Source organism: Sus scrofa, chromosome 7 (assembly GCF_000003025.6).
Source record: "Sus scrofa isolate TJ Tabasco breed Duroc chromosome 7, Sscrofa11.1, whole genome shotgun sequence".
Classification (NCBI taxonomy): domain Eukaryota; kingdom Metazoa; phylum Chordata; class Mammalia; order Artiodactyla; family Suidae; genus Sus; species Sus scrofa.
In genome coordinates this window covers 1,722,320-1,734,009 of record NC_010449.5, presented here as the reverse complement: position 1 = coordinate 1,734,009, position 11,690 = coordinate 1,722,320, and the positions used below count along the sequence as shown (strand labels likewise).

General features: G+C 55.6%; 1 protein-coding gene across 1 annotated transcript; it reads left to right on the top strand.

Annotated features, from left to right (window-relative positions):
* On the top strand, positions 1,448–10,708 carry SERPINB9 (serpin peptidase inhibitor, clade B (ovalbumin), member 9). Its single transcript, NM_001111256.1, is given in 7 exon segments — positions 1,448–1,503; positions 3,128–3,305; positions 4,806–4,943; positions 5,304–5,421; positions 6,942–7,084; positions 8,305–8,460; positions 9,954–10,708. Coding segments are annotated over 6 exon segments (1,128 nt in total). The 5' UTR covers positions 1,448–1,503; positions 3,128–3,137; the 3' UTR covers positions 10,359–10,708.

Genomic DNA, 11,690 nt, shown 5'->3' with positions numbered 1-11,690 from the left:
TGTAAACCCACTTTATGCTAAGGGAGAGAAGACAGTCTCAAAAGGCTATAGAACATATTGTCTGGGAGTTCCCCTCGTGGCGCAGCGGAAACGAATCTGACTAGGAACGATGAAGTTGCAGGTTTGATCCCTGGCCTCGCTCCATGTGTTAAGGATCTGGCGTTGCCATGAGCTGTGGTGTAGGTCGCAGATGTGGCTCAGATCCCAAGTTGCTGTGGCTGTGGCTCTGATTAGACTCTTAGCCTGGGAACCTCCATATGCTGTGGGTGCAGCCCTAACCCCCCCCCCAAAAAAAACCATGTCCTCTGATTCCATCTGTATGAAGTATCCCTAATAGGCAAACATGCAGAGACAGATAATGGATTTGTGGTTGCCTGGAGCTGGGAGGAAGGAATGGAGAATGACTGCTGGTGGATGTGAAGAAGGATACTCTGGGGAGTTAGGTCCGTGGTAGCTGTGTATCCTAGGGTGCAACGTAGGAGGCGGCTCTGGTCCCCAGGGTCGCCCAGGTGCGGGATTTGGCACCGAAGTGTGTTGCCGCGGATTTTGGGCCCTCTGCACCTGACTCACCTCACCTGGTTCAGGCCCCCAGGAAACGCTCTAATTCAGGTTTGTTTGAAATAGAAGTCCGCCAGGGACAAGGCTTCTGGGAATAGCTCTCAGCTCTGCAGAAAGTCACTGGGGACAACATCCTGTCAACGTGCTTCCAGTTGCTGGCGCCCCTGGTCACCAGCCTGGGACAAAGTTGACACTAGAGGGTGGCAGGAGTGCAGGTCCCTGACACATCCGGAACCACAGACACCTGCCCTCCCCTGAGCCCCGGGCCCTGAGCCCCCGACCCCATGTCCGCTCGCCACGTCGCTTTTCCGCGGGCACCGCAGCGCAACACAGCGGTGGGAACGGGCTCTGCCACCGGGAACTGGGACGCCTGGCTTCGGCGTGCGGGCTCAGGACCGCTGCTTGGCGGTGGGACCTGGGAGGAGTCCTGGGTTTGCCTCATCTTTCAGGGACGGAAGACGAGGCCTTGGAGTGGAGACAGGACCTTCCTAACCTGCAACAGGTGTCTGTCTCCACCTTCATTTGCCTCCCGGAAGTGGAAGAGCAGAGGGGTCCGGGGTCCCCCTTCGCCCCCTGTGCAGGCGCCCCCGGCCTCCCTTCTTCACTAGACATGCAGTCGCCTGGCGGGCGCGCCAGAGGACAGCGCGCTGTCAGTCGCTGTGACTCCCTTTCCCTTTCAGAACCTGGCCTGCAGCGGCGGAAGGCGCGCGCCTCCAGCCCCCCTGTGTCCCCATTGTCCCCGCGTCCGGGGACTGCCGGTTCCAGCCGGGCGGGGCGCGGGCTGGGGTTGGGGACGCGGCCCCGCCCCGAATCCCCCAGGCCCCGCCCCGAATCCCTCAGGCCCGCCCCGCCCGCCCGCGGCGCCGGGAAGTCGCGCTCGGGGGGCGGCAGTGGGACCTGCTGCGGCCGGATCTGCGCCTGGGCTCGGCGGAGCTGCGGCGGCAGGTGGGCCGGGGCGCGCCTTGGGGTCCCTCCCGCAGGGCGCGGGGCGGGGGGCCGGCCGGTTCACGGGGGCCGCTGTGCGGCGCGGGTCCCGGCGCAAGTCGCGCAAGGTGGGGAGCCCGAGGCCGGGATGCCTGCGAGGCGGCGGAAGGGTCCGTGCCACAGGCGGGCGAAGGGCCGGGGAGGGGATAGAGTGTTCCCGAAGGGCTTCGAGCGCCGGAGCAGGGGGAGGCGCCGGCGGAGGGTGAGCCATTTAAACCAAGCGCGCTTTGCGCTCGTCCTAAGGGCCGCGGGAGAACCAAGAGCCAGGGCGGAGGGTCAGGTGCCCCCTTCTTCTGTCCCGAGTGTGTCTGGGGAGGGGTCAGTGGTCTGTACTGAGGTTCTCAAGCGATGGGAGGGTGGTCCAGGCCAGGCACAGGGTCCAGAGAAGCAGACAGGTCCAAGAGCCAGTAGGGGCAGAAGGCAAAGCCTTGGCGATGGGTGTGCGGGGTAAAAGGGGCCTGGGAGGAGGCAGGGAGGGCGCTCAGGGCCTGAGGCCAGCAGCTTGGTGAGTGAGGGGCTCATTTCCAAGTACTGCTGGGGAAATATGGGCTGGGGATGGTGGCGGGGACCATTGGGTTTCAGGTGCGCGCCAGCACCCCCCTCCCACCAGCACGCAGGCCTCTGACCTCCCAGCTTCGCAGAGGTGCAGAGGCGGCCTCCCGGCTGGGGCGGATTGTCCCTCCACTGTGACAGGGCTCTTATGCTCCCCGCTGGCCTTTCTGTCCCCTGTCCCGTGGCACCGGTTTCCCTGTCTCATGCACAGTCCACTCTGGTGGCTTTTGCTGAGAGGAATGAGCCACACTTCCAAATCCATGTTTCAGAGCCACAAAAACTGAAGACAAAATGAAACCGCGCACAGTCGCTTGGTCCTGTTTTCAGTGTCTGAAGGTCACCTGAGGTCTGGAGAACAGGAGGGGCAGGCTTGGTTTGCTGGGCGGTGGACTGGCAGGCGTTGCTGGAGGGCCATCCCCAGAGCCAGCCCCGATGTTGGTGGAGGGTCCTGGCTTCACGGCCAACTTTACAGCCCATTCCAGCCTCTCCGGATACAATTTGGCATCTCCGACATTTTTCAAGCATCAGCTGGCAAAGGGGAGACCGTGCTCTGGTGCAGAAGTGAAACCCCCCTGGGGCTTTTCATAAACACCCTCGAGAATAGATGCCGGGGTATGAGGACCCCGGGTTTTCATCTGGGGTTTCCTTCCCTCCTCCTCCCTGACGCCGTCCTCCCGGGAAGGTGGAAAAGGATTGGACTTCACTGCCCCCAGGAGCTGTGGGGTGTGTGTGTCTGGGGGGGGGTGCGTGCCCTTGAGAGCACTTGTGCACATACACTTGTGGGCATTTCTGTGGCTTTTCCCATGGCTCTCAAGTTGGTTTGACCTACTGCCAGTAGCACATCCAGCTGGTTACCTTAACACGGGACTTCATTTTTTTTTGGGGGGGAGCAACAGTAAATGGATCTTCCTCCATAAAATATTTCTCAGCTTTAAGATGAAAAAGAAAAGTCCAATTCTAAAATTGCCCCGTGTTAGGTCCACAGCATTCAGGGTTCACTCAGGGGCCCTTTCTCTTCACTCTTGGGTTGCAGAGCCAGCGTGATGGACGCTCTCTCTGAAGCAAACGGCACCTTCGCCCTCCGCCTTTTAAAGATACTGTGCCAAGATGACCCGTCACACAACGTGTTTTATTCTCCTGTGAGCATCTCCTCTGCCCTGGCCATGGTCCTCCTGGGGGCAAAAGGAGACACCGCTGCCCAGCTGGCCCAGGTGAGGCAGGAGGGGGAACTGCCTTTTTCTGCTGTCATGTGTTGTCCCCCGGCTCCAGCATCCTTCTCCAGAGCTGCTTGAAGGAAGAAGTGTGGATGCCCCCACGTGCGGTCTCCGGGGGCTCGAGACCGGATGGGAAGGGCTGCGCGGGGCTCCCCCTCACTGAGATTATTTTTGAGGAGAGTTTCTCCGGTGAATACGACTCAAAATTTTGTCCTAGCAAATTATTTAGAAAAGGATACAGAAATTGTTTGAAATCTCAGCAGCTAAGATCGATCTCATTTTTAGAGGAAGACTGTGTAATTATAACGGCCCATGGGTAGGCAGGGTAGGATAACATCTATTTTGGGTCATTGACAGACCCGCAGGCCTTCTGGCCCCGTAAGGGGATAACCGGAAATAAGCAGCGGGAGTGAAAGGCAGGTGCTATGACATGTACAGACTGCACAGGCGCCAGTTAGCTTAGCACATATTCAGGGACCCCGACTGAGTCTGTCCTGTCCCAGGGGAGCAGCAGGAGACATGTGCCCGAGAGGACTCAGGAAGCTGATGGGTGGCAGGGCTTCCACCCTGCACGCGCACCCCTCTGTGCCAGCGTGCCTTTCTGTTTCAGGATGACTCTCTTGTCCTTTGGGGACCCACTTCAGGAGCGGTGACTCACTGTCGACCATTTCTCAGCTCCCGTTTGAGGGGGCAGAGCTTTAGGTGGGTGTGGGGTGGGGGGTGGGGGTTCTTTGCTCCCGGTGAACCTTTAGAGGAGCTTCCTGTGGGAGCCCCCGCGTTGGTTCCTTTACCAGGTGTGACCCGACACGTCCCTCACCCTCTTGTGCCGGCGGGACAATGCTGCGGGCTCAGTGCGCTAAAACCCACCCTGCTCCCTGCGCCATCAGGGGCGGGTCTTTCAAAGAGCCAGCTTCACCTGGCGTCTGCAAGCCACTGAAAGCGCTGTCTTTGCCGCTGTGACCGTATGATGCCCATTTTTCCTCTTTTTTTTGTCTTTTTAGGGCTGCACCTGGGGCCTATGGAGGTTCCCCGGCCAGGGGTCCAATCAGAGCTGTTGCTGCCGGCGCACGCTGGAGCCACAGCAACACCAGATCCGAGCCGCGACTGGGGGACACATTTTAGAGGCGTGTTTTCCTCCATTTAAGGCACACTTTCACTTTCCTTTAGGATGCAGGATTTTAAAACAGCTCCTCTTCTGAAGCACTGCGTCCTTTTCATTGCCTGTTGTTTATGTTCAAACAAGAGACATCTGCTGAGGCAGAAAAGCCAACTCTTTCACCCGCGTGGGCACTTTCTCTCCCCCTCCCCCTCTCTTTCTCTGTGCATCGTCCCCGTGGCCCCACAGCTGTTACTTCTCAAGTATATGGTAAATCCACACTTAAAAATAATGTCCTTTTGAAGGAGAATGTTGTGAAGTGCTTGAGAAAAAAATTTGCCCACAAATTTTTCGTGGCAGAAGAGCAATATTGATCATTTAAAAATTATTTATCTCAACAGGTGCTTTCTTTAAACACAGAGAAAGACATTCACCAGGATTTCCAGGCACTTCTTGCCGAGCTGAACAAACCCAGCACTCGGTACTTGCTCAGAACGGCCAACAAGCTCTTTGGGGAGAAGTCTCGTGAATTTCTCTCTGTAAGTTGAATCAACAGAACAATGAAAGTTATTATCAAGCTATAGCATCTGAGAGAAAAGCCCCCAGAGAACCGAAGCTTATGGACATTATTCTAAAAACATATAATTCTGTAACTGTGCCTTGAATCACTTAAAATTTGGCTACTTCTAAAATTCACTTACCCGTTTCTGGTTATTTGTGGCTTAGTGTGGACCTACTTATAAATGCTGATGTGGCAACATCTCGAGAACGGAGGGGATCACGCCTAAGCGATGTCTGACCTTTTTAGTATAAAGCGTGTAATGCTCAGGATTTTGGGAAACCCGTTGACATGACGTCACTTAGGCTTGTAGCCTCACTGCCCGCTCTCCTCTCCAAAGACCTTCAAGGAATCCTGTCTTCGGTTCTACGATGCGGAGCTGGAGCAGCTCTCCTTCGCCAGCGCTGCAGAGGCATCCAGAAAGCAGATAAACGCTTGGGTCTCTAAAAAGACAGAAGGTCAGAACTACAAGTTATTCTCCTCCCCCGCCTCCCCCTCTTCCCCCCTCCCCCTCCTCCTCCCCTCCCTCCCCCTCCTCCTTCCCCCTCCCTCCCCCTCCTCCTTCCCCCTCCCTCCCCCTCCTCCTTTCCCCTCCCCCATCCCTGCCTCTCTGACGTCATCGTCTTTCTGATGCTCAGTGCCACAGTGACTGGCCCACGTGGCGCAGCTGAACCTTAATGGACTCAAAGAGGTTCTAACCAGATGCTCGGATTTTCAGCAATAGAGACCTCATCTTGCTATCTGCCCAGGGCCAGAGAGACTGATACAAACATCAAAACAAACAAACAAACAAACAAACAAAAAACAGCTCATAGGCCTGATTTCCAGTCTACTAACTTACACTGAAAGGTGCTCTCACCTGGCCTGTAAGGGTCACGTTTGGGGTGAAGCCAGCATCTCTGCAGGAAGGAGCCTGAGGGGCGGACCCTACCCTTGGGCCTCCTCCGTCTGGAGTCTGCGTGGACCTCACCACCGCCTTTGCTCTGCACGTTAGGCTTACGTGTTGCTAAGTGCTAAGTCTGGTCTTGCGCCTTCGCCTCGATGCGATTAACCCCAGACTTGATAGGCGAGGATCCTGCAGATGGAAATCACCAGTTTTGGGGGGTTGAGCCTCATTCATTTCTGTTTAGGAGAGTTCACATTCAGGTCTTGGCCCCTGCCGTCACTGAGGGTGTGACCTTGGCCCCACGCAGGCCCCTCTGCACCAGCTACTTAGTACCGCCAGGAACGCTGCCGTTCCTGTCATAACGAGACAGTGAAGAACAGGAGGTTGTCTTTCCTGAGACGTAGCAGTCACCTTGCCATGTCTTCTGTGCCTTCCCGAGGCCCTAGATGCTTCTACAGTAGAAAGCAATCAGCAGGGATGCTCTTGGTTTGTGGAAAAGGTACGACTTGATCTCCAGGGCAGGAGAGGAGTGTCTTTCACCTGCCATCTGACCTTTGCCAAGAATGGCTGGTGTTTTGTCTGGAGGATCAAATAATGAAGTCTTTTCTAGAGGCTTCCAGAAGCTCCCATGGAGCTTCCGGTAGCTTCCAAAGCACTCGTGCTGCACATTGCCGGCAGTTTCCCCTCTGAGCCATTCATGGTGGCCACCTCTGCCACGTCCCCATGTGTGGTCGTGGAGTGTTCGTCCCGCTCATAGCTTGGGGCCTTTGACCACGTGAGATAACCTTGGCCCCTCTGGCCCAGCCCTCATTTCTCGTTTGTCTTGTTCAACACCCTGGAGCGGTGTTTTCCTGGACTGATGGGGAAGTTGTTTGTGTCGCCGACGCCGCAGATTCCAAAGAGCTGGAGATGGTGAAAGCCACCTGTGTGTGTGTGGTGTGTGATTTCTGAACCTAATGATTCAAACCGGCAAACTCGTGAATAGAATGGCTCCAGGCTGATAATCAGGGATCTGCCAGTAAGCCTCTTCGTGTTGATTTCGTCGTGCTTTTATAAAGATCAATGTCATATATTCTCTGCTTTTCCCTGAAGGTAAAATTCCAGAGGTGCTGCCATGGAACTCAATTGATGAGCAGACCAGGCTGGTTCTTGTCAATGCCGTCTACTTCAAAGGAAGGTGGGACCAGCAATTTGACAAAAAGTACACGAGGGAGATGCCTTTTAGGGTAAACCAGGTAGGGAGACGTTAACAAACCCACTAGTTTGATGAAGAAGTTGGAATGGAAAAATTTAACTTTGTAAAAGGATAAATGATTGGCTGAAAGTAATGGGAAACAACACATTTCTGAATGAAAATGTAAACTCAGTAGGAAAAAAAGCTGAAGGTATAAAAAATATTTGCTGCCTGTACTTTTTTGTGTGTTATTACTGCTCCGGCTGCCTTGGATGATTTCGCCGGCAGTCACTGCTGCGTGACTATATGAATGTGCTCATCGTACAGGCAGGTCTGGACATTTGAGCTTTTCTTTTAGCCCAAATTGCTCCGATAGAGAGCAAAAAAAAAAAAAAAAAAAAGCCCCCCCAAATTTCCCACAGATGTTAAGGAAGTGGAAGTGTGTGTTGGGCGACAGAGGGCAAGGATGTGAAAACGCACTTTTTTAATTTTTAAAAATGAAAGTAAATGTAGACTTGACCCGTTAATGTATCGTTATTCAGTATTTATAACTTCCTCACTTTTTTTGGTTTGTTTTTTTAGGGCTGAACCTGAGGCATATGGCGGTTCCCAGGCTAGGGGTGGAATCGGAGCTGTAGCCACCAGCCTACACCACAGCCACAGCAACGCGGGATCCTTAACCCGCTGAGCGAGGCCAGGGATCGAACCTGCACCCTCATGGATACTAGTCGGGTTCGTTTCCGCTCTGCCACGATGGGAACTCCCCAAATGTTATTTTCTTGAATTAGTGTCAGAATTGAGACAGTGGGATTTAAACGCATGCTACCGGGCGGCTTTCTGAGCTGACACATCCGTCTGCCTTCCCGATCCCATTGCTTTGAAACTACAAGCTCCATCGCACTTTATCATAAAACCTTTTTCTAATTAAATAGAAATAATTTTCTATTTAGCTTCATTTGACTATACTGTTTCATTAGGTGTATCTGCTGGGCATATTTTTTAACTGCGGCAAATCAGACTTCCCTTTCTGGAAGATGTAGAGTATTCCATTTATTCTGCTGAATGAAACACGGCCTTTCCCAGGCCAGCAGCCTCTTCAGCAGCAGATGCCTCGCGGTGGAGGAGGAGGAGCCGGTGGCCGGCGTGTAAATATTACCTCGGAGAGAACGCTGTTTCTGTCGCAGGTGCCACAGACGCTCTGGGACGAGCTGTGGCTCTTTTAGAAATTTGCGTCGCCTCTCTTAATAACCCGCTCCTCCTGCTTCCTGTTCACCCCGTCAGAAGGAGCAGAGGCCGGTGCAGATGATGTTTCAGGAGGCAACGTTCAGACTCGGGCGCGTGGAGGAGGTGCCGGCCCAGGTCCTGGAGCTGCCCTACGAGGACCGGGAGCTGAGCATGGTCGTCCTGCTCCCCGACGACCACGTGGCTCTGAGCGAGGTGCGCTGACCCCAGGGACACCGTCCTGTCCCTCCCCGTGGGCTGGACCTCAAGCCCCCTCCGCCTTTGGGGGGCTCCACCTTTCTTTTCTTTTCTTTTTAGGGCCACAGGTGTGGCACATGGAGGTTCCCAGCCAGGGGTTGAACCGGAGCTGCAGCCGTCGGTCTCCACCACAGCCACAGCAACGCAGGATCCGAGCCGCGCGGATCTGACCTACACCACAGCTCACGGCAACGCCAGATCCTTGACCCACTGAGCAAGGCCAAGGATTGAACCCCCATCCTCATGGATACTAGTGGGGTTCGTTTCCGCTGAGACACGGTGGGAACTCTGAGGTCCACCTCGGGCCAGGATGCGGCCCCCAGGCTCCAACTCTTATGCAGGACCTGCTTCTCCCACTGTCGCCCACGTGACCGTGACAGATGCTCATCGCAGCCTCTTTTCTTGTCTGCGTTGGGGATAATGGTGACATCTGCCTGGATCGCGAGGATAAACGGGGGGAGTTCAGGGAACCGAGCTGAGCCTGTGTAACCACGACCCGCTGTTCTTATCATGATCGTTGTCGTGAGCCCTGTGTTTGGAAATCTGGGAACCATCGCCTCTATTCGAACCGCTCAGAGAGCAGGAAAATCTTACTCTTTGGTCTAACCCGGGGGTGTGGGGGGAGGGGGGACGGAGGCAGAGCCAGAAGTCCGGAGCTGGCACTGCCCAGCCTCCTGGCCTCTTTTGGCACAGACCCCGAGGGCGAGAGCTGGGCACTGATGGGCAGGCCGCCTTCCCCTGTCCCTTGGGGCCTGTGGGAGCTGAGCAGCAGCCCGGGGCTCTCCCTGGGATGTTCCTTCTCCAGGAAGCAGCCGGGCCCAAGCTCTGGGGAGGTTTCCCTTCTGGGGAGGCTGTTTGGAGAGCTCTTTCCTTCCCGGCTCTTCTTCTTCTTCCCCTCCTGCCCCTCCTCCTCCCCCCTCCCCCCCTCCCCCTCCTCCTTCTTCTTTTTCCTCTTCGTGGCTGAACCCACGGCACAAGAAAGTTCCTGGGCCCGGGGCCGAATCCAAGCTGCAGCTGTGATCTACACCACAGCTACAGCAACACTGGATCCCGCTGCTGCCAGAGGGGAATCGAACTTGTACCTCCACAGCGATCTGAGCTGCTGCAGTCAGATTCTTAGCCCCCTGCGCCACAGCAGGAACTCCTGTCATCTCTTTTCTTCATGGCAATGCCTTGCTGTCTTCAAAAGTAATCCTAGTTTTAAAAAAAGGCACAGTCAGCAGGGCCAATGACAATCGTGGGGCTCACGTCTGTCGGCAGATGCTGTGGGGGAGGGAGGGACAGTCGGAGTCCAGTGGCTCCGGGCGGCCGGGCTGCCTCTGCTGGGCAGGAAGCCGCGTGTGTAGACATGTCTGGCAGGTGGCAGTGTTCCCGGTTCTTCCTCAGGAGGAGGAGGGGTCGGGGTGCGTGTGCAGAAGTAGGAGCCCCAAAGGCGAATTCTGGTCTTTCAGGTGGAGAGACAGCTCACCTTTGAGAAACTCCTGGCCTGGACGAAGCCGGAACGCATGCAGAGCCTCGACGTGGAAGTTTTCCTCCCGAGGTTTAAGCTGGACGCGAGTTACGACCTGGAGTTGCTGCTCGGGCATTTGGGGGTGGTGGACGCCTTCCAGCAGGGCAAGGCCGACTTCTCGGCCATGGCCCCCGAGCGGGACCTGAGCCTGTCCACCTTCGTGCACAAGAGTGTGGTGGAGGTGAACGAGGAAGGCTCGGAGGCGGCGGCGGCCTCGGCCCTGGTGCTGATGGAGTGCTGCATGGAGTCCGGGCCCAGGTTCTGCGCCGACCACCCCTTCCTCTTCTTCATCAGGCACAACAAGGCCAAGAGCATCCTCTTCTGTGGCAGGTTTTCCTCCCCGTGAGCGGTGCACCCGCCTCGCGCGGGAGCCTGTCCCCTTCTGCGGCCCTGAGTCCCCCCACCAAGCCCCAAGGGTGGCCAGGCAGACGCCCACCCGCTCCACGCGCCTTCCCCAGGCGGACCACTCATCCACGCCCCTCAGTCCAGACCGCAGGCCTGCAGGCTCTAAGGATGCCCTGGGGCATTTAAGACGCAGCCCGGATCCCACAGGACGGCGGGCAGCGTGTCCCCACATGACCCCAGACTTCCTCGCTGCCCTTGTCCGCGCTCACTGACATCTCAACTCTGGTCACACCCGTGCCTCAGCCTCTTGCGATAGTAAATAGATGCCACTAGCCGTCGCTACTGTTTTATCCACGTCCTGCTGCTTGTGCTTTTTAGGACGTTTCTTTAGTGCAGATTTTAGTTTTATCTTTTTTTGACATTCATCGGTCACCACGAATGTTCCGGACACGGCGTCCGGCACTGGGGACGCAAAGGAGGGGAGGCGCGGTCCTCTGACACCTGGTGGCTCGTGCCAGGACGGGGCAGCCTTAGGACAGCCAGGCGGGACTAGGTGATGCCCTTGACCTTACCACGTGACCTCCTGTACGGATCATGCCTTTCTTCGAGTTTCTGTCTTTCTCCACCTCTAGCTCTGAGGGTCAAAACTCCATTGGACCCTTAAAGTGCATGTCCAATGTCATCTTCCTGTGCAGAGGTTCTTTCTCTGCGTGGCCGGATGTGCATCTTTGACCTCTCTCCCTGCGCCCCGAGCGAGGGCCTGAGCAGTGCTGGCTTTACACATCAATCATCCGTGTTCTCCAGCCGGACCCTCCGGTCCTCGGGGCTTGGGACTGTGTTTTACATGTCCCTGTGCCCTTACAGTGCACGGTAAGACAGTTTGACTGTAGATGAACTCTTTGACTTAAAAAAAAAGGGGGGGATTAGAAGTCAGTGATTTGCGTTTGCTTTTTAGAATTTTTTATTGAGATGAAATCCACATGACATAAAATTATAGTGAACATCGTTTTGAAGCAAACCGTGCAGTGGCCTTTGGCACGTGAGCAGTGGTTGTGCAACCTCCACCTTGGTCTAGTTCCAAAAACACTTTCACCAAGCCAAAGCGAAACCCGGTGCCCGCTAAACCGTGACTCCCCATCTCTTCCTCCCTCCAACCCCTGGGCAACCACTGTCTGCTTTCTATCTCTGTGGATTTACTTATTCAGGTTACTTCATGTAAGTTGAATCGTATAAGATAAGACCGTTTGCATCTGGCTTCTTTCACCAAGCATGTCGTGCTCAATATTCATCCACGTTGTAGCAAGTGTCAACTGTTCATCCTTTTTTATGACTG